The 23,368-nt window shown below is 40.8% G+C and overlaps 2 protein-coding genes across 7 annotated transcripts in view; both read left to right on the top strand.

The window, feature by feature from the left end:
* The window catches only part of Vwf (von Willebrand factor), a 155,519-nt gene extending 148,642 nt beyond the window's left edge, over positions 1-6,877 (top strand). For all 4 annotated transcript variants that reach the window (XM_005338364.4, XM_078015364.1, XM_078015365.1 and 1 more), the window contains 5 exons: positions 2,466-2,564; positions 3,439-3,567; positions 4,087-4,126; positions 5,964-6,061; positions 6,566-6,877. In XM_005338364.4, the coding sequence (XP_005338421.2) occupies positions 2,466-2,564; positions 3,439-3,567; positions 4,087-4,126; positions 5,964-6,061; positions 6,566-6,754 (555 nt within the window). In that variant the 3' untranslated portion in view covers positions 6,755-6,877. The remainder of the gene's footprint in view (positions 1-2,465; positions 2,565-3,438; positions 3,568-4,086; positions 4,127-5,963; positions 6,062-6,565) is intronic.
* Positions 6,878-10,725: 3,848 nt separating this feature from the next.
* Ano2 (anoctamin 2) overlaps positions 10,726-23,368 on the top strand; it is a 352,659-nt gene continuing 340,016 nt past the window's right edge. For all 3 annotated transcript variants that reach the window (XR_013423166.1, XM_078015366.1, XM_078015367.1), the window contains exon 1: positions 10,726-10,827. Coding sequence is in view for 2 of the 3 variants with exons in the window: in XM_078015366.1 (XP_077871492.1) it covers positions 10,806-10,827 (22 nt within the window). In the remaining variant the exon portion in view is untranslated. The remainder of the gene's footprint in view (positions 10,828-23,368) is intronic.

Consider the following 23,368-nt stretch of genomic DNA (forward strand, 5'->3'; position numbering starts at 1 on the left):
GGCAGATGCTGATCTCTGTTGGGTGTTTTGAGTCTCAGGGGCCTCCCATTAATTCTACTCATAGGGCTGGTAGACCCACCCTCCACAAGTCCCACATACTCTACCACTCACAAACATGGCCTTCCCAGGCTCATCCCCAAGTGAAATTAGGCGTGCCCATTTAGTTTCCCTGACTCTTCAGCTGGTCGCAGGAGCCACAGACTCAAAGAGAAAGCAAGCTGCACTTTCCTTTGTGTTTCTGACTTGTATCCCCAGGATACAGTCTTTATGCCTATTTCAATCACATTCTACCAGGTGTAGCTCAGCCACATGGCAGGTGCTAGCTGGAACAGTATGGTAGTATTTACTGTGATCTCCTGGGATACCACAGCAGCAATCTGCAGCGTGGCATCTTCTAGATGGCTCCTGCCTCAGCTCTCTGCTTGCCTGTTGAGAAACATAGAGAACTTTTCAAGCATCAGCTCATTGTGTAGCCTCTGGTATAGCTCATATTTATTTTCTGTTCTACAGGTTTTCCTGGGCCAAATTTGTCCACTGTGTTTCTTTCTATTTGTTTTCTCTCTCCTCTGCTGGAAACTGGTTCTTCTGGGTTGACTCCAGTGTATTCTTTCTTGTCTTCAATTCAAAGCACCTGAATTTCTGGGTCTCTGAGTCTCTGACAGTCCAATTTTGCATTTCTGTTAATTCCTTCTTGTCACCCATCTTGCTGAGAAGCAGTACTCCCACTGTTTGAATCCTGAGTCACCGAGAAGCTGCAAGATATAGCCTTCCTCTCGTTGGCCATCTTTGACCCCTGTTTGCATGAAATGTTTTACTATATATTAGACCTCGGTACAAGATACATTGAAGAGACTCTTAATTCTACAATTCTCCCACAATGAATGTGAAGTTTGGTACTAGGAAGTGGTTAGGTTTTGATGGTTCACTTGGAACAAAAACTACGTTAGGGGAGCTGGGGTTGTGGCTCAGGGATAGAGCACTTGCCTAGCATGGGTGAGGCACTGGATTTGAGCCTTAGCACCACATAAAAATAAATAAAATAAAGGTATTGTGTCTATTTACAACTAAATTTTTTTTTCCAAAACTACAGTAGGGAGATCTATTTCAGCATTTCTCTTAGTTCTAGGGCAAATATCTTGGTCCTGAGGAATGGTCTTCACTCTTAAGGCCCAGTATTAATGAGATTTCAATAGAAACCTCAGGTGTTGACCTAGCCCCTCCAACTTGGTAGAATTTGGACTCCAGATACTGTCTCTCCCCTGTGGTGTGTGGCAGCTGACATTTCTACTCAGGTCCTTTAGTTGTCCAGTGTTGTTTTGTCCCTGGATTATTTTAGGCTTCCCTGTAAATATAACTAAGAAGTCAAGCAGAGATTGAAGGGAAGTTTACATGCAGATTTGGGGCCTCCCGCTTTCAGTCTCCCCCCCTCTTTTATTTAATTTTTTCTCCTTCAGTTTCCAGCTTTTCTAGCAGCTGCAAACTCTTCCCTCTGAGTCCTCAGACAAATGCAAGTATAGTTTCCTGCTTAAGTTTCAGCCACCCAGAGCCATACAGATTTCTCTGAAGGGAAAAGCCATTTAAATATGAATCTTGTGCATTATGATTCCCTCTTTCAAGGATCAAATAGCCTACCATTTGTTCCTGATTTTGGTCATCTTCCAATGCCTTTAAATAATTGTTTTAAATATTTTGTTAATAGTTTATAATTGTTATCTGAAGGAGAGTAAGTCTAATACAAGCTACTGTGTCCCTACTAGAATCGGAACTCTATCCAAAGGGTTTTAAGCAGGAGAGTGACATGACCAGACCTATCTTAAGAATGTCATTCTAGCAGGTGTAAGTGACCTACAATAGGGGACAAGAATGGAGGTACGAAGACAAAATAAGACTACTACCAGAGTCCAGTGGGAAGATGATGATTGCTTAGACTAGACAATAGCAAATACTGGTAATGACAAGCAGTGGATAAGTTTAAGATGCATTTTTTTTGGCAAGAATTGGTGGTGACTGAGTGGGGAGGGGGTGAGAAAAATAGAGAAGTGAAGGATGACTTCCGTGTTTCCAGTTTGAGCAACTGTGTCATGACATTATCTTCCAAGATAAAGAAGGCTGGAAAGGGATGATATATGGAGCAAAAATTAAGTTTAACTTTGGAAATAAGTCTTGGGATGATAATAAGATAAACAACCATCCAGTAAAACAACTGAATATGTAAGTCTGAAGTTCAGGGGAGAGGTCTAATTTAATAGGTCAGACTGCTATAATTTGAGCAAAATATTAAATAAAGGGAAGAAATGCTGTCTAGGGGACTGAGAACTGATAAAAGCTAGTTAGAGTTGGACGTTGACTTTCAGAACTCCGGGTGGAATTGCTGAATAGGAAATGAAGGGTCGGCCATGCAAGTCTAATTGTAATTGGGATGTTCTGGGGAGATCAACTGTGTCTGCTTTCTTCCCTGGATATAGGGTTACAGGGAAGAGAAGACTCAAGGAGAATGCTGTGGAAAGTGTTTGCCTACAGCTTGCACCATTCAGCTAAGAGGAGGACAGATCATGACGCTGAAGGTAGGAGCAAACTGGATTCAGGGGCCCTGTCATGTCACCATCTGGTCCCCTCTCATCACCATCTGGGGCTCTTTTCTTTAAGAAAGAGGGACTAATTGGGGCTTAATATTGGCTTCTTTTTCTATTTATTTCTCATTCTATAAAGAAAAGACAGATGACCTGTAGGAGGCACAGATTTTTTTTTTTATTTAACTATCTTGCTGCTCTGCTTGGCAAGAATGCAGTTGGCATATAGCCTCATGAATTGAAATTGATGGATCTTTAAGATTTTCATTTTTTAAGGATTTTTTATTGGTTCTTCTTTTTAGTTTATACATGACAATAGAATCCATTTGACATAACTATATAAGCATGGAATACATCTTATTCTAATTCAAACCCCAGTACCTCTCCATTGCTTTCCCCTCTCCCCAGCCCCTGCTCCCTTCTATCTGAGTTGGTGGATCTGTAAGATTGTCTATAGCCTGGAGAGTCTGTGAGATCAGACAGTCAATCAGGGGGAATCAACTCTGATCAATGAAAGCTAGAATTAGCAGGTGGGGCTGAGGGTTGATGCCCCCTGGCTCATTTCTTGTTCCTTTATCAGTTAGCCAGCTTACTCTTGCTCTGCCTCCGTTCTTGAACCACTTGCATGGTCAGAATAGAATCCTCCACGTTATGCATCCCTGTTTATAGAAAACGAGTTGTAAAACCAAACTCCATTTCTATTCTGTATCCAGAGTGTGGGAAATCTTACACTCATTGTCTTATCCTCCTTCCATAGTTCTCCAAATTGCTTCAGCAACCCCAAGTGAAGACCCTGGTTTGGAGTGACTTTTTAACCCAAAACACTGTCTTTGAGTTTGTTTTGCCCTCTCCTCTGCTTTCCTTTCAGCGTGACGAGACACTCCAGGATGGCTGTGATAGTCACTTCTGCAAGGTCAACGAGAGAGGAGAGTACATCTGGGAGAAGAGAGTCACAGGCTGCCCACCCTTTGATGAACACAAGTGTCTGGCTGAGGGAGTGAGTAATTGCAGCTCAGACCCTGCTTTTGTCTTGACTATCTCAATCTTTGACTCTAAGAATAGCGTCCTTTTGAACAGCATGCAGCCCAGTTCTTATTCCCATCATCCAAGGCAGACCTCTGACCTAGTTTAAGAATTGATGAAATTACAGAATTAAAGCCTGATGGAGAGGAAAAGTTCTCTGCAGTATAGGATTTTTTTTTTTTAAGTCTGTCACTTGAGGAAAGCTGAATCTGTGATCCTTGAATAGGAAGGTGAGAGATCAAACCAATTTTGTTTCCTTGGGAATGATCTTCCTGAAGACTCAGTTGGAAGAAAATTCAAAATAATCAAAATAGCAACTTTTTGGTCAGGTAGGGTGGCTATGGGCTCACATGTGTGATGGGAAAGCACAGTTCACATCTGGGGACGTAAGCTCAGGGATGTGAGTTCAGAGCTAGGAACTGATCTGCAGTGACTGGAAAATTGTCCACTATGAACTATTTGTGTCTAATCTACGACTCTGCTGTTTCCTTAGGGGAAAATTATAAAAATTCCAGGCACCTGCTGTGACACATGTGAGTACATTACTGGAAGTTTGTCCTTTGGAACCCATTATACCAAGTCCAGGCACTGTTCTTTGCAGCAAGCTTTATTCCAGAAAGATATTTCTTGGTTTTCAGCCAATCATTGCGTACAACTCTGCAGGGAACAGCCTCATCTCCCTGAGTGTTATTGGACTGCCCCTTGTTCAAGTCTCTTTTCAAATGCCTGTGGAGTAATCTCTTCTCACCTTTCTCCAACAAGCTACCTGAAGACAGGCACTCTTAATCCATGATCTTCACAGAGCAGATAGTTCATACACACCTTATTCATTGCATGTCATGCTATCTTGGAGAGAAAGGGAAGCCACTGGATGACTAATGATAGTCCATTGCATGTTGCAGGGGCCGTAGACAACATAGTGTCTGATCTCAAAGATTTATGAGGCTGGTCTAGGTCTATTACCCCCTTTTCTTCATTCATGCTTCCTGTTGACCTTGCAGTCAAGTAGGAGCAAACTGGATTCAGGGGCCCTGTCACGTCACACTCTTTGACTCTAATCACTCATAGAGCATAGCAGCAGTTTTGGAGATACACATCAGACAGTTTAATTCCCACACATTCTTGTGTTCATGAAAACAAGTAGCTTAGAATTACTTGTCTGGACTAATATCTTTTATTTTTAGTTTTGTTTTGAATTCATAGACCCTACTTACTTTCAGGCAGAGATAAGCAGAGTGAAAATGTGAATCCCTTCAGTCTTCAATCATTCCTTCCTTTCTTGATGGCTTACTCTGATAGCCCCTGTAATTGCTGTAACCAATTTTCAGAGTATAAGACACTCTGAAAGCATTTCTTTCTACAATTCCCTTCTGAATGGTTTAAGAAGTGAAGTCAGGAAATGATCAGAGGAGATGAATTCTCTATATTGCACATGGAATTTGGTTAGGAGGCTGTTATTTACAAAACCAGTAACAAGGGGCTCTTGTTGGTTGATGTGTTCAGGAGGCTGAACAAACCATGTTCAGGGATTTATTATATCCATAAAAAATTACATGTTTACCCAGATATGTTTTCCTTATCCATCCTCTTCATGTTATTGGCAGCCTTAGCCTTTAGAATGAAATTATTGGGAAGTTGGGAAGCAGGCTATCATGTAGTTAGGGTTGACTTAGATTTGGAGCTGTCCCAGAATGGAAACCTCCCATTGTCCCAATGGTAATAATGAGCTGGCATTAACTCTTAGAATCCTTAGTGGGCCACGCAGAGTTTCAGTTTGAAGACCACTAAACCTTGCATGTAAGAGAACCCACGGGGGCAACCTGAAGATAGCAGTACCCCAAAAGAGGACTCTATGAAGGCTCCTTGGGATTTTCTTAGCTGCCACAGAGTCAGTGAGTCCTTTAAGTGGCCTGACATTTGCCTTTCCTCTGACCCAAAGGCAGGGATGGAGTTAATATCAAACCATCAATTAATATCATTTTATTTATTGGCTACTTCATTGCCCATTAGCATGTGAATGTAATTATAGCCTGAGAGTACTGCTCCAGCCATTATGTTTTTTAAAGTCTACAATTATATTAAAGTGAGTCCCATCCATCTACACCACCGAATTACAGCATATCTAGGCTCCTTCTGCAATTAAAATTTACAATTAAATGAATTAAATCCAGCAGTAACTGTATTTCTGAATTTAAAGGGTCAGGAACAGCAGAAGTGTATCAGGATAACTTAATTCTCCTCCCTGCAGCTGGATTTGGTTATCTGTTGATTGTGAAATGGGCCTATCTCCAGCTCATTGAGGGTAATGGGGCTGAAGAATGTTCAGAATCCCAGCCAGCCCCCAAGCTCTATCTCTCACCTGTTTTACAGGTGAGGAGCCTGACTGCAAAGAGATCACTGCCAGGGTGCAGTATGTCAAAGTGGGAGACTGTAAGTCCCAAGAGGAAGTGGACATTCATTACTGCCAGGTAAGGCTCTCCGACTTCAGAGAGGCCTGGGTGGTGAGGGCTGAGTCTCCTTGTTTGAACCAGGACAAGGACATGTCTCTTCAGTTACATACTAGAAGGATCTGGAAGAATCACAAGGAGAGGGGAAAGGAACTTGAAGTGTTTTTTAAGTAAATGTTTTATTATATAACTAGGAACTTTTGACCATAGAAGAAAGGCCCAATAAATTCTTTAAAGAGAATGAAGAGCTTTTTTAAATGGAAGATTTGGGCTACATTTCCTAAAGAACATTCAAAGGTGCATAAACATGGAAGCTAGAGGGATTTGGGTGTGCACATAGGATAGAGGAAATATCAGACTTCCCTGAGATCTACCTTTAAAAATTGCCTAGCTGTCCTGGGTGTGCCTGGGTGAGGCACGACCTGCCTTGCTTGGAGGAATAAGGGGAGGACATAGGCTGTCCCTAGTCCTGCTACCCCAGACTTCTCCAGCCTCCTGATGTCCTGCCTCTCTGCTCCATTTCAGGGCAAATGTGCCAGCAAGGCTGTATACTCCATCGACACAGAGGATGTACAGGACCAGTGCTCCTGCTGCTCACCCACACAGACGGAGCCCATGCATGTGCCCCTGCTCTGCACCAATGGCTCTGTTGTGTATCATGACATCCTCAATGCCAGGCAGTGCAGATGTTCCCCCCGGAAGTGCAGCAAGTGAGGCTTGCTACAACTGCCATGGATGCCTGCTGCTGCCCGCCTTGGCCCGGCCAGCCAAAGTGCTGCCCGGTCGTCTGTACTACTGCTCTGGTTCCCACAATAAAAGTCAAGCTCTCATCTTGCACAGGCTGGTGGTGCACTGTTTGTAATCCCGAGATGGCAACTGTAGGATAGGACTGAGTTCTGAGACTCGTTCTGAGGGAGAAAGCAGAGGCCCCAAGTTCAAACACTGCAGATCCAATGTCCATGGGAGGGAATGAGTAGTGTCTCTACCTCCATGGGCTGGGGAGGGCACAGTGTGGGGCAGGCCACTTTTGAAACTCAACTCAGTGGCCTGAAGTGGAATGGATTTGCTTAGAAACATTGAGTTCTCAACTCTATGAGTTGAGGGACTTCTGGGTATAGCAGAGGGGTGGATCCTGGGCCAAGGATTCTGCCAAGATAGATATGGCTATTGTCAGTGTGGCTGGCATTGTGGAGGACCGAGGCCACATGAAATCTGGGTGCTGACAGGTATGGAAGCATGGTCCTACCATGCTCAGCCATGGCAGATGAGTCCCAGACTTGGGGGCACACCTGGGCTCCCTTGCTTGTCTATGTGGTCCATTGATGGTGCTCATTAATGGTTTCCTCATTTGGAAAACTGAAGTGGTGGTCTCACTCATGGGCTTGTGGGGATAAATAAACTGCCTAAAGTAAAACCTGGAAGTCCTTAGGTAATTGTGCTTTGTTCTAATGTAAGAAGGGACAAGAATAAAAATAGAGATATCAAGTCCCAAAGTGGGAATAAGTGACTCTAAGATTAATAACAGAACATTAGGGATTTCCTTCATTCTAAGGGCTGAAAATGCTTTATACTAGGTGTCAACACCCCATGTGCCCCAGATAGCCTTGTGGGAATAGCTGTAGATAACACCAAGTATCACCTAGTCCCCAAATTACTTACTGGCATGGGCACTCTCAACTAAAGATTATCTTTCCTTAAAATTTATTAAAAATTGGGCTGGGGATGTGGCTCAAGCGGTAGCACACTCGCCAGGCATGTGTGCGGCCCGGGTTCGATCCTCAGCACCACATACAAACAAAGATGTTGTGTCCGCCAATAACTAAAAAAAAAAATATTAAAATTTTCTCTCTCTCTCTCTTAAAAAAAAAAAAAGTTTACATGTGCATGCTGGCAAGATGGTGGAGACACTGGTTGGGGAAAAGGTGCCCATGAGAATGAAGGGAATATCCTGGGTGTGCCACAGAGAGACTCAACTCATTGAAATTACTGAATGTTGGAGCTGAAAAGAATTTCGATGTCATATAATCCATGGTCTTTCCCCCACTGCTATACAAATGATGAAACAGCTCAGAGAATTCAAGTGACTTTCCAAAGGTCGCATAACTGCTGAATGACAGGGCCAGGTTCAGAACCCAGTGCTCTGACATCTATCCAAAAATTCCCAGGCCCCTGCACCAGAGCCACATGGTCTTGATCTCTGCTGCTTGAAGATTCTTTCCTTGCTATTGTGGGAACTAGTGACTGCTGCATTCCTAGGTTTCTGCCACTTCTGTTACTGCCTGGAACTAACCTCAAGAGAAACCAAGGTACAGGGAAATGGAATAGATTGTGCTGAGTAGGTTTGGTGGGGAGTTTAGTGGGGAAGAGGGAAGGAAGAAAGGATAGAAGTTTTGTATAACTACTCAATAATTCAAAGGCTGTCATCCCTCTACCCATCCCCTGACCCCCCAACTTTGAGGGGCCTCTAAGTTCTCTCTGGAGGAAACTAGATCCAGGGAATTAACTGTCACTCTTCTGACTGATCGCCTAACACTTTACCTGGGGACAGGGTGTTATTGGAGGCAGCTGCTTGGCAGGGAGCTGTCTCTCCAGCATAGGTTGTCAGTTTTTCGATGGCCTGAACTTCTCATAGATACTGACATAGCATTTCACTGTTAAGAATAAAAGCCAGACAGCACAAGATGATTTCCATATTTATATGCACTTTTCACATAGTGGAGAAGTTGTAGAAGAACTAACTATAGAATATCTATAAAATGGGGCTGGGGATGTAGCTCAGTTGGTAGGGTACTTGCCTCACATGCACAAGGACCTGGGTTCAATCACAAGAAAAACAAAACAAAACAAACAAAACCAGGAGAGCTGTAAAAGACCCTCCTGGGTGAGAGCACCCTTCAACTTTGCTAGGAGTGAAACATCCTAGTAAATGCCAAATACCTTTTAATATCCTGTGCCAAAACCATTACCATCAAGATAATTGTTTGGGGGGATGCCGTGGTGGCTCAGAGGTAGACCACTTGCCTGGCATGCATGAGGCACTGGATTTGATTCTCAGCACTGTGTAAAAATTAAATAATCTGTCCACCCACAGATTAAAAATAAATGTTAAAAAAAGAAGAAAAGCCAAAGCAGGCTTTTTAGAAAGGTCCCTGTTTCATGCTTACTCTTAGAATAAATGAGATAACAGTCCCCCAAGGCCTGTGTTTTAGGGGGAGTCTCAAGGGAGAAGTTTACAGGGACCAGAGGGAGAGGAGAAAAGGAATGGACAAAGGAGCAGTGGTAGAAAGTGTTCCAATCCTTTTGAGATTGAAACAATTTGGAGACGCATCCCTGGAAGTAAACAGGAAAAGGGTATTGTCTGGGAGAGAGACAATCTGAATAGCAAAGTGTTAGGAACAGGGATGCTGGAGCAGGCTGCCTGCTTGGAACTTACCACACCTCTTAGAGGCAAGTCGCTTGACCTTTTACACTGCAGTCTCCTCATCTGTAAAATGGGCACAATGCAGTAATTATCTCACAGAATTATTTTAGGATTAAAATAACTATTCTCAGTAAAGTATCAAGAAGCCTGCCTGATGAAGAGGAATTCCTATATGAATATCAACCTTTATTACTTGGAGTGAGTGAAATAAAGTCCCCCCCTCCAGGGTGGGATACAATATCTTTGGTTTCCTTCACTTCTTCCCTTGATTCATTCTGTATTCTTATACTTTCTGTTTTCTGCCTCAGGTTTCTCATTTATAAAGTGTGGAGCTCTCATCACCAGCCCATCTTATTAGTAAAGGAGGAAAAATTCTTCAGAGTTATTGTCAGTGGTCACAAATCGCACACTAGACACTAACATCATCTTTTTCATTTTGGGGGGCTGGTGATATTAATGAATTAGTTTATTAATGAATTAGATACCTCTGAGTATATTGTAGATTCCACAATCTAGAATCGCCCTTTGGCTGACTCCTTTTCTATCCCTCAGCCCATGGCCAGGCACCTAGACCATCCTAGAGATGGAACGCCTTTTGTTTTCTGGGAATGGAGATCCCATGATTTATCTCCACAATCCTCCTTAATCCCGTCCTAGATCCCATGGAGAAACTCTTATAAAACCTATCCTTCTCCCTGCCTCTTGCTGCCCTTTTTCTTGTTATGCATGTCTCAGGTACATCTATTCCCCATCTCCAGCTCAGTTTCTTCCTTGAATCTAGAGAAAAGCGAGGATAGCTGGTGGTGAGATAGAGTGAGGACAGGTGTGCAACAGGGACCCGCTGCTGTTCAGGGGGCGGCTCTCATTCTCATCCCTGGTTATATCTGGATAGTGAATGGCTCTTTGGGGCTGCTGGAAGGACGCTTTGCTGGCAGGATTGGAAACTAATCAACTAGACGGTTCATGAGATAATCTGGCTGAATTTTCCCACGCCAAACCAGATTGCAAAGCGCCTCCTCGGGTCTAGAAGCAAAGGCAGCGGGAACTGTCTTGCCTCTCGGTTTCAGAAAGAGCGTGTCCCAGACTCAACCTCACCGCGGGACTGCACTCCCAGCGCTGGTGCGCCCAGGGCGCAGCAGGGAGAGTAACAGCTCAGACTTGCGCTGCGCATGGCCGGGTGACTCGGGAGGGGTGAAGGGGGAGGCGGAGGCGGCAGCAGGCAAGGGGCGGGCACGTCCAGACTGAGCTGAGCCGTGATGGAATTAGCCCCGTGGCGGTATAAGCCTGTCCAGAAGCCAACGCGGTCGCGGGGCAGTCGGGTTTTGCCTCCCATGAGTCCGCGCCATGGCTACCCCGGGGCTGCGCGGTGAGTTTCCCCAGCCGGGGACCCTGGTCTTGAGTATTCAGTGTGTTCTAGGAGAGAGGGGGCGAAGGAGACGGCATTTAACTCAGCCTTCGGAATTGGTTACCTCAAGAGAATCTGTACACGGCAGTGCGAGAAACCTACCCCTTTCCTCCCCGGCAGGGAAAATGAGGGACACCTGAACAATTCCCGAAACTCACGCCCATCAAGGAGAGGGAAGGGAGATCAGGAGGCAGGGGACTGGTGTGGCCACCTCACAGGGATCCCCCCCCCCCCAATTCCTATCTCAATAATTTTGCCTCTGTTTGTTACAGTTCTTGGGACGTTTGCTTAGAGAGTCTGAGGGAAGTAAACTGCTAGCCAGGCTTAATTCAGTAGCAGACTGGTGAAGATTGAGCATCCCTAGAGTGACCTCACAGATCCGGTCCTTAGTCAAATCCACCTTTATAAAGGGCTTCAATATTAGTCATTTTACATCAGGCGTGGGAAAACACAGGAATTGCTTGCCCAGGGATGTTTCTTGGGAGAAAAGTAGATTGTAGTAAATATGGAGATAAAGATGTTACTTTGCATCTTCAAAATTATAGTGAATAGACAGATGCATCCGGGCAGGGCTAAACTTACCTGGAGTGAGATTTTGTTGGGTGTCTTGTTTCTGATAATTCTTGAGAAAGCCATGAAGTAGGGAGATGCTCACTATTTTGGCATGGACAATGAACCAAGGATAGGTGTCAGTGGTAGTCTTGATGCTTTTGTTTGCATAGGTGATACTCCTAGGGACCATGTGGACCCTGGCCTGGGGCAGGAAGTCCCATTGAACCAGGTAAAGATCTCAGCCCAAAGGCAAGTGGTGGAGTGAGGGTATCAGGCAAGGTGAGAGAGCTCTTCCAGATTATTCTGATACTCTTGGTCTCTCCACTTGTCTGCATTTTGTCTTTGGGACCAGACATCAGAGCCCTTGCCCAATCTTTCTGTCACTGTGTCCCAGCTGCTGGACATCCAGGGTCTGTTTGTTCCTCTGACCTGTCTTGCCATACACTTATCATTTTGGGAACTAAGGCCCTGAAAAGGTTCTTTCCCAAAACCTCTTCTGCTGAGTTGCCTCGTTGTGCCCTGGGGCCATTTTGTTTGCTATTTGAAGAGGTTGTGAGAGGAGCTAGGAACTAACCCCGGTTCTAGTCTCCTTTCTCTGTGTGCCTTCTATCTTTTATCTTAGGTTAAGGTTAGAGGGCAAGAGGCATTTGGGTCCTTTCAGCTTGTCTTCATTTCAACACCTCTTTTGAAGGATATTTTCCTTGGATGTAGATTAATGTCTTGCAGGTTTTTTTTTTTTTTTTGTCTTTCAGCACTCTAGGAATCTCTCAATACATCTCCATTGTTTTATGAGAAGCTAACCTTAACTCATATTTTAATATTATCATTTTCTTCATGTGTAATCTCTTTCTAAATTGGTAGCTTTCCAACTTTTATTTTCATAAAGTCTAAAGTGAAGCATGACTTTTCTCTAATGAGAAAATGATTTTCTGGAAATCTAACCATCCTGTGAGCCTTTTCTGCTGGCTAAGAGAAGCCTGTCCTAGCCAGTGGATGACATTCTAGAACACACGGAGAACAGAAATTTGACTACTGGAGATGGGAATCTAGGATGAAGTAGACTCAATCTGTATTTTTGATCTGTTGGTTAGTCCTCTCTGAGGAGATGATTTTGAATAGAGATTGCATTAAATGAAGGAATAAACCATGGATTTCTGGAGTATGATCTAGCAAAAGAAGTATAGGTGAAAGATTCCAGGATTCCAAGATGACAGGAAAGGACATGAGCTGTCCAAGGAATAGCGGGAAGCCAAGTGGCTGAAGCAAAGTGACCAAGAGGGTGAGTGGAAGAGTGAGCCAGACCATGCATGATTTTGTAGCTCAGGTCATATGTTCTTGGCATTAAATTAGGGAAAGGGAAGACTACTATTTATAAAACATCTATTTTGTACTAGACGCTGCTAGTATTTTTGCTTCACCTTGACTTTGGGAATCAGTATTATAAAGATTCAGAGAAGAAAAATCTAATGTTCAGAAAGGTTAAGATATATGCTTGTTTTCATATGTCAGTCATTGAAGGATGAACCCAGAATTCAATCTTGGATCTGACCCTGGACCTCATATTTCCCACAGCAACTCACCCTGTTGCTTTTACTCTATTTATATTAGGTCATTAGGAGGAAGTATAAAAGCCAATAATTCAGAATGGGAAAAGTGGGTGGAACTGGGGCTCTGTGGGGAGATATTAATTTTGAAAGAGATTAGTTAAATGCTGTGGTCATATTTTAGGTAAGGCTGTACCTTACACTACTTCTAATCTGGAATCATCATGGATGGTTTGTTTAGTTGGATCAAGTCCAAGCAGGCTTGAGAGCATATTGTTACATCAGAAAACTAAACTAAAAATAGCTATTAATTGAGAAAAAAATTATTTGTGAGTTTTCTGACAGCCAGGTCAGAAAAGAAATAAATTATATCATTCTCATTTATCTTAAAAGAGGTGACTAGTTCATCAACATTAAACTTTAAGAAGAATGTTGTAGTGATGCTTGTATAAGACATTGCCCAACATAATGAACTGTAGCTTTATTAATAGTATTGTTTATCAGAAAAGATTTATTATGTTGTTTCCATTTTTTGAAAAGAGAAATTTCTGTTTTATTCTTTTCTAGTCTATTTTTTTTTAAAATATTGTTTGCAGACCATTAGATTCATATCCTAACAAATCAATGAGTTAAAACTCTAATTGGAAAAGAAGTAGCTTATGGTGTATAGAAAACCATTTAGTAGTCTATTTAGACCAGTGACTGTCAATCTTTTTCATGACACTTCCATCAGAGGCTGTTCTTATCCATGTTTCATCTGTCATCATCTCTCTTCAGCCTGAAGAACATCCTTTAGTATTTCTTGAGGTGCATTTCTGCTGATGACAAATCCTTTCAGCTTGTGTCCTCATTTCAACACCTCTTTTGAAGGATATTTTCCTTGGACGTACATTAATGTCTTGCAGGTTTTTTTTTTTTTGTCTTTCAGCACTCTAGGAATCTCTCAATACGTCTCTATTGTTTTATGAGAAGCTAACCTTAACTCATATTTTAATATTATCATTTTCTTCATGTGTAATCTCTTTCTAAATTGGTAGCTTTCAAGCTTTTATTTTCATTTTTGGTTTCCAGTAGTTTGATTGTGATGCATTTATGTGTGGCTTTCTTTTTTAATTAGTTTAAGTTGATACATTATAACTATACATAATAGTGGGATACATTGTGACACATTTGTATGACACATGCAGTTTCATGTACCTGTACCTCCTCTTAGGTGTGGTTTTCTTTTTACTTTTTTTCACTTGAGTTGGCTAAACTTCTTGAATCTGAAAGTTATTGTATATTTTCCAATTTCAGCCAATATTCTTTCAACAATTTTTCTGACCTATTTTCATTCTCTTCTTTTCCTGGAACTCCAGTCACATGTATGCTAGACTGTTTGATATTGTTCCAGTAGTTCCTGAGGCTCAGTGTAATTTTTTTCCAATCTTTAGTTCTCTGTTCTCTAGATTAGATAATTTCTGTTGATTTGTCTTTAACTTCATGGATACTTTTTCTGCCTCTTCCAGTTTGCTGTTAAGTTCATCCAATGAATTATTTTAAGCGATTCTAATTTTCTAGGAATTCCATTTTTAAAAATAACAGTTTTATTAACATCATTCACACACCATAAAATTCACCTGTTATGTGTAATACAGTTTAGTGATTTTTCGTATATTCACAGACTTGCACACTTATCACCACAATCTAATTTTAGAAAATTTTCGTCCTTCTAAAGGAAAATTCATGCTCGCTGGCAGTCACTAACCTTTCTCATATCCCCTTAATCCATGGCAACCACTGATAAACTTTCTTTCGGGTGCATTTGCCTATTCTGGACATTTTATGTAAGTGGAACCATACACCATGTGGCATTTATGCCTGGATCTTTTACTTAGGAAAATGATTTTAAAGTTTAGCCACATATTGTAACATGTATCAGTACTTCATTCTTTCTTATGACTGGAAACTATTCCCTTGTAAAGATATATAATGTTTTGTTTATCCATTTATTAGTTGATAAAATTTGGCTTTCTACTTTCTGGCTATTATGAATGATGCTGTTAGGAACTCTTTTGTATGTTTTTTTGTGTGTGCATGTTTTTATTTCTCTTATTTCTCTTGAGTCTATATCTGGGAGAAAAATGGTTGGGGTAACTGTATGTTTGGCTTTTTCAGCAAATGTTAGAGTACTTTCCTGCTGAGGGCCATTACCAAGTAGGAATGATGCATTGAAATTTCCTTGCCAAGCGTACCCCATGCTGCTTAGAGGACATTTGATGGGACATTGCATGCATGCTTTAATGTCTCGGCTTGGCACCAGAATCACGAGCCACCACACACCTTCGTAGGTTCAAACAGCAATTCTTTATTCCCGCTCTCACACCGCCTCCACACAGGTCCAGGGGCAATAGCGTTCTGCCGTCTCCCGCACAATCCACCTACTCCACGAGGCTCTCTCCAAATCCCATTTTAATCTCACGAGAACTCAACGGGAACAAGCAGCAGGAACACCCTAATCCCAGCAATAATCTTCAATCTCCAACTTCCCTAAAACCCATTATCTTAAACTGGCAACGCCTTAAACTCAAGGAGCCAGTTACTTCCTCAAACCTGATCAGCTCTAAACCCGGATCCGCCTTGGTCCTTGAGCAAGGTCACCTTATTAAAGCATGCATGCAATGTCCCATCAAATGTCCTCTAAGCAGCATGGGGTACGCTTGGCAAGGAAATTTCAATGCATCATTCCTACTTGGTAATGGCCCTCAGCATCTTCCAAAGTGGCTATACCATTTTACATTGCTGCTAACAATTCATGAGGGTTCCAATTGCTTCACAATTTCAACGGTACTTGTTACTGTTCACCTTCTGGATTACAACCATCCTCATAGGTGTGAAGTTGTATGTTATTTTGGTTTTACATGAATCCAGGAGCAAGAGAAGCCTATCTCTGGAGAAGAGGAGAAGCTACCATGCCTGGCAACCCAGGAATGTGCTTTGGCTTCCTGGCTATAGAAGTGGTGTGCATCTCAATCAGCTTGGCTCCCCAACTTCTAAATGATACTTTAGAGCCTTGAACACAGTACCCGCTTAAGAATTAGAAGGGGCAAGAGTGAGTTCCACACATCCAAGTAAATTCAAATGCTGAATGTCACAAAATGTAGTTAGTTAACTTGTAATTACAAGATTTGGTACAGTTTTTGATGACCTGAAGGCAGGTCTGCCTGCCATAACAAACAGAAAGGCAAGCAACTTATTCTAAACTAATAGCATAGATATGTGACATTCTAGGAAGAACCTCAAGAAGCAACTAAATCTGTTGGCAAACTACTACTGTCTTCCAAACTCACCATTTATGTTCTTCACCTTTCTGTTATTATAACAAAATACCAGAAATAATCAACTTATAAGGAGAAAAGTTTTATTTTCCCCCATGGCATGGAGATTCCAGTTCATGATCAGTTGGCCCTGGTGCTTTGAGTCTGTGCTGAAGTAGCACATCATGCAGGTCTACGTGCCTGGGGCCCAGGGTTCTGGATTCCAAATAGAAGGACATCTCATTGAACTGAGGAGGCAGAAATCAAAATTGGGAGCAACAAGATGGTTGTAAATTATGGGGAGAGGCACAATAGAGGAGGAATCTGTATCAACAAAGATCTCCAGAGGTCTCTTTGGGGCCTGCTGATGAGTCCTTGTCTAAGAGTGAGGCTTCACATGCATAGAATGAGATATATAGGGTTTGGTGGAGAGAAGTTTCTTCAAGACTGAGATCAGAACAGAACTGCTAGAGGTCAGACAGTACTGGAGGATGTTGCAGTTACATCCCAGTTGGAGTGGCAAGATCTTGTTAGTATGTCCCGACATTCCAGGCATGAATGGAGAAAAACTGCTCATCTCATGGCCAGGAATCAAAAGAAAAGACAAGGAAGGGGCTGAGGTCCCATAATCCCTTTCAAGGGCATGCCCCAGTGACCTAAAGACTTCCTACAAAGCCACCTCCTAATAGCAGGTTAAAGGTTCTAACACCTCCTAATAGCAGCACGGACTGAGCATGAAACACATGGGCTTTGGGAGACATTTAAGATCCAAACTACTCTTTCACCATTCATTTGTTCATTTATTCATTCATTCAAAAACTGTTTAATAAGCAATTATTACATACCCTGCCTTGTCTTGGGTGCCGAAATTTGAAGTTCTTAGAATACACTTAAGGAGATAATTATGTAAAGTTGTAACTTTTTAAAAAAATTATTTATTCTAACTTGTTCAACATGACAGAAGAATGCATTTCTATTCATAGTACACATTTAGAGCACAATTTTTTCATTTCTCCAGTTGTACACAAAGTAGAATTACACCATTCATGTCTTCATGTCATGTACCTAGCATAATAATGTCCATCTCATTCCTCTGTCTTTCCTACTCCCATGCCCCCTCCCTTCCCCTCCCTCCCCTTTACCCTATCCAAAGTTCCTTCATTCCTCCCATACTCCCCCTCACCTCCTTTATGGGTAAATTTGTAATTTTAATATGGTACAATTAAATATGACTATGTCACACTAAACTTACCATTTTTGATAGGTCTTTATGACATATGCTTTTGAAATGCTTATCAAAATCCCAGGTTCTCCCCTTTTTCCTAAATACACAGCTAGAGTGTATTTCCTAGACTCCCTTACAATTAGGTATGGCTACAAGACTGAATTCTAGCTGGCAGAATGTGAGCAGAGTGGAATGTGCCATTTCTGTTCCTGGCCCATAGAAGCCCTCTGTGCTTGCACCTCTGTGCTCTTTCCCCCTTCAGATAGCTGGAATGATAACTCACAGGGCTGCTGTGGAAGTCACAGTTGAAATTGGCAGAGCCTGTATCACCCAGGGTTCCTGAAAAGGTACATGGAAAAGAGCTATTCCACCAACTTCTTAACTAACCCAGGACTATTTAGCAAGAAGTGAATATTGCTATGTCTTGCTCATTATTTATGTCTCAGTGCATTTGTTATATCAGCTAGCTCAGCATTATTTTAACTTCTGTAGTATCCTTCACTATCAATGTGGGTAATAATAAATAATTCTGTTTATGAATACAGTAACTTAGTCCTCTGAGGTATCATCCATGTCAAATACCCTTACTTCAGTCTTGCTCAGCAGGGCCTTCCCCTAATTTCTCCCAACCTGACAGACTTACAACATCCCCTCACACTTTTGCACACTCCAGGTAGGGAGAGACGCGCAAAGGCAGGTACTGGATGTCACTCATTTTTGACATTTACTATAGTCTGTAACATGCTAGGTGCTCAGTGACTGGATAGATAAAAATTAAAAAGGTGAAAGATGAGCAGGGAGGTGTCTGGGCAAAGTCCTCTCTCCTGTGCTTTGTGGTAGTGAATTCTAGAGCTATGATTATGTTGAGTCTGCATATTCTTGAGCAAACACAACATTGTTTTTATTTTTATTTATTTATTTTTTTGGTTTGTTTGTTTTTGGTAACGGGATTGAACTCAGGGGTACTCAACCACTGAGCCACATCCCCAGCATTTTTTTTTTTTGCATTTTATTTAGATACAGGATCTCATTGAGTTGCTTAGGGCCTCACTAAATTGCTGATGTGGACTTTGAACTTGTCATCCTCCTGCCTCAGCCTCCTGAGCCACAACATTGTTTTAAAATAAAAAGTCTTTTTTTTTTTTTTTTTGCCTGCAGGTATTCCCATAGTTTACCTCTCCCTTGTGACCAGAATTAAAGTTGGGATCTTATCTTCTCTTTAAAAATAATAAAAGGGTTCCTTTTCCAAAGTATGAGAACTCATTTTTTTTTTTCTGTGCTGGGGATCAAACCCAGGGCCTTGAACATGCTAGACCAGTGCTCTATCACTGAGCTACACCCTCATCCTAGAGGATCAGTTCTGAATGAATATTAGTGGTATCATTTCTGGCCCATGCCAATAATATAAATCTTATATACATCTGGAGCCCACAAAATCCCTGATTAAAAACCTGACTGGCAAGAACTTCTGCTTCTAGCAATGTTGGAATAATTGATAATGAAGGAGGCATTCTGCCATAAATTATAATGGGCAAAATATATGAATCTATCATTTCTAGGCACGGAATAACTACCAGCACAGAAGTACAATATGGAGAGAACAGAAACTCACAAATTGAGCTCTAAGAGAACAGGTTATTGACTGGGGCTCCGGGTTCTGGATTCCAAATAGAAGGACATCCCATTGAGGAGGCAGAGATAGAAACTGGGAGCAACAGATGGTTGTAATTTATGGGGAGAGACACAAGAGAGGAGGAATCTGTATCAACAAAGATCTCCAGAGGTCTCTGTGGGGAACACTGATGAGTCCTTGACTAAGAGTGAGGCTTCACATACATAGAATGAGATATATGGGGTTTGATGGAGAGAAGGTTCTGTAAGACTGAGATCAGGACAGAACTGCTAGAGGTCAGACAGTACTGGGGGATGTTGCAGTTACATCCCAGCCAGAGTGGCAAGACCTTGTTAGTATGTCCTGACATTCCAGGCTTACAGCTGAGATTTCAGAGGCCCATTTTAGGATGGAAACCTCTGTTTGTTTACTTGGCCCATGTGAGTGGCATGTTTTTCCCATCCTTTTACCTTCAGTTTGTGAATGTGTTTTCAGGGCGTCATTTTAGGATGCACTAGAGAAAAATTCACTCTAGAGTTTCCCTAAAAAGCTCTGAGTTCAAACTCCTAAAAGATCAACAGGGAAGAGACAGTTTAGAGGTCAAACTCTATTAAAAAGTCTTAGAAAATACCTTGGATTTTCCACAAAACACCCTATTAGCTCAAAACAATCAGCCAGTAATTGAACTTGCTGCTAGAAATTTTAAAACTTTGTTTTAATCCTCTTGAAATGGAAAGAATATTGTATCACTCACTATGTCTAGCATACCATAAAATTCACTAGACCTGCAAAGTAATAAGAATAAATGATCCATGAAAAAGAGACAAAGGAAACAATAGACAGAATGGAAAGACAGCCAACAGACATGGAGAAAATATTTGTGAATTATATATCAGCTAAGACATTAATATACAAAAGAAAGAACTCACACAACTCAATAGCAAAATAACCCCAAATAACCTGATTTAAAAGAGATAAATGTCCTTGAATAGACATGTATCCAAAGAAGATGTAGAAATGGACAATAGGTATGCAAAAAGGTGCTTAACATCACTAGTATTTGGGGAAATGTAAATCAAAACCACAATGAGATACCACCCACACCTGTTAGGATGGCTAATGAGATAGCAAATGTTCATGAGGGTATGGAGAAAGGGGAACCCTGCTATACATTCAATGGGAATGTAGAGTGGTGCAGTCACTGTAGAAAAGAGTATGGAAGTTGCTAAAGAAATTAAAAATAGAGCTGTCACAAGAGCTGGCAATGCTTCTTCTGAAGACATCACAAGAAAATAAAATCATTGCCCCATAAATATATCAACATTCCCACATTCACTGCAACATTACTCACAATAACCACAGTATGGAAACAACCTAAGTGTCCATCAATGGATAAACAAAAAAAATTGTGAGTATGTATATGCATTTGCATACATACAAGGAATATTATTCAACCTTAAAAAGGTTAGCCATCCATAACCTCATAGATGAAGTTAGAGGGCATTATGCTGTGTGAATAAGCCAGACAAAGAAAGAAATACTATGTAATCTCACTTGTATGTGGGAATCTAAATAAAATAAAATAAAGCCAGATCCAACACATAGAAACAGAACAAAAAAGTGGTTACTAGGTGAGGGGGTTGGTGATGGGGGAAATGGGGAAGTATAGATCAAAGGGCACAATGATTAGTTATCTGGGATACACTTACTCAAGTGTAGAGATATATTGTACAGTGTAATTATTATAGTTAGTGATGTTATTTTATATATTGGAAATGTGCTAAGAGAATACTATGAACACAAAAAGATCATTTATGTGAGATGATGAATTTGTAAGTTTGCTTGTCTCTAGTAATAACTTCACTGTTTGTATGTATAACAAAACATAATGTTATATACCTTAAATACATACCATAAAAATAGAAATAAAAGACAAAGCAATCAATAAAACTGATATTAAGATAGCTTAGATGTTAAATTTATCAGATTTTAAAATACATATTTTCTACAAATGTAAGATAAGTATGATTCTAGTGAGTGAAAAGATCTAGAAACTACAGAGAAATAGAAACTATAAACCTAAACAAAAACAAATACAACTGAACTCACTTTTCCTGATTTCAACTCAACACACAACAAAGTTATTACATGGACAGACATACAGAACAATCAATAGAATTGAGATTCCAGAAGTGGACCTTGAGTTTTTTTTTTTTCTCTTATCTATCAAAATAATTTATTGTGTCTATGTGAAGTTTTTTTTTTAAATTTTTTATTTTTTTTATTGGTTGTTCACAACATTACAAAGCTCTTGACATATCATATTTCATACATTAAATTGAAGTGGGTTATGAATTCCCAATTTTACCCCAAATGCAGATTGCAGAATCACGTTGGACCTTGAGTTTTAACAGAGGGGCCAAGAAATGGATAAAGAGATGGGGAAATGATTCTGGAACAACTGGACAGCCATATGCAAAAGAATGAAGTTGGATCCTTTCCTCATGTCCTACATAAAATTAACCCAAACCGAATAATAGATACAAATATAATAGCTAAAACTGTAAAACTTAGAAGACAACAGGAGTAAATTATCATGATGTTGTTTAGGCAATGGCTTCTGAATATTAAAATGAAAGCACAATGTCTCCCTTCATTTGCTTTAACAAAATGCTAGAAACTAGGTAATTTACAAAGAAAAGAAATTTATTATTATTTTTTCTAATAAATTTTCTTTTTTTAAATTTAATTGATTTTATTTTTTAAATACATGACAGCAGAATGCATTATAATTCTTATTACACATATAGAGCACAATTTTTCATATCTTTGTATATAAAGTATGTTCATGCATGTTCGTGTCTTCATACATGTACTTTGGATAATGATGTCCATCACATTCTACCATCCTTGCTAATCCCCTGCCCCCTCCCTTTCCCTCCCACCCCTCTTCCTTATCTAGAATTCATCTATTTCTCCCATGATCCCCCTCCCTACTCCACTATGAGTCAGCCTCCTTATATCAGAGAAAACAATTGGCATTTTTTGGGGGGGGGATTGGCTAACTTCACTTAGCATTATCTTTTCCAACGCCATCCATTTACCTGCAAATGCCATGATTTTATCCTCTTTTATTGCTGAGTAAAATTCCATTGTGTATATATACCACATTTTTTTTTATCCATTCATCCACTAAAGGGCATCTAGGTTGGCTCCACAGTTTAGCTATTGTGAATTGTGCTGCTATAAACTTTTATGTGGCTGTGTCTTAGTAGTATGCTGTTTTAAGTCCTTTGGGTATAGTCCAAGGAGAGGGATAGTTGGGTCAAATGGTGGTTCCATTCCCAGATTTTCCAAGGAATCTCCATTCTGCTTTCCATATTGGCTGTACCAGTTTGCAGTCCCACCAGCAATGTATGAGTGTACCTTTTTCCCCACATCCTCACCAACATTTATTGTTGTTTGTCTTCATAATAGCTGCCATTCTGATATCTTAGGGTATCTTAGTGAGATGATATCTTAGGATAGTTTTCATTTGCATTTCTCTGATTGCTAGAGATGATGAGCATTTTTTTATATATTTGTTAATTGATTGTATATCCTCTTCTGAAAAGTGTCTGTTCAGGTCCTTGGACCATTTGTTGATTGGGTTATTTGGTTTTTTGGTGCTTAGCTTTTTGAGTTCTTTATATACCCTCGAGATTAGTGCTCTATCTGATGTGTGAGGGGTAAAAATTTGCTCCCAAGATGTAGGCTCTCTATTCACCTCACAGATTATTTATTTTGCTGAGATGAAACTTTTTAGTTTGAGTCCATCCCGTTTATTGATACTTGATTTTAATTCTTGCACTATAGGAGTCTTATTAAGGAAGTTGGGGCCTAATCCTACACGAGGAAGATTAGGGCCTACTTTTTCTTCTTTTAGACAAAGTGTCTCTGGTTTAATTCCTAGGTCTTTGATCCATTTTGATTTGAGTTTTGTGCATGGTGAGAGATAGGGGTTTGATTTCATTGTATTGCATATGGATTTCCAGTTTTCCCAGCACCATTTGTTGAAGATGCTATCTTTTCTCCAGTGTATGTTTTTGGCACCTTTGTCTAATATAAGATATTTGTAATTTTGTGGGTTAGTCTCTGTGTCCTCTATTCTGTACCATTGGTCTACCAGTCTGTTTTGGTATCAATACCAGGGTGTTTTTGTTACTGTTGCTCTGTAGTATAGTTTAAGGTCTGGTATAGTGATGCCACCTGCTTCACTCTTCCTGCTAAGGAT

This window comes from Ictidomys tridecemlineatus, chromosome 6 (assembly GCF_052094955.1).
Source record: "Ictidomys tridecemlineatus isolate mIctTri1 chromosome 6, mIctTri1.hap1, whole genome shotgun sequence".
Classification (NCBI taxonomy): domain Eukaryota; kingdom Metazoa; phylum Chordata; class Mammalia; order Rodentia; family Sciuridae; genus Ictidomys; species Ictidomys tridecemlineatus.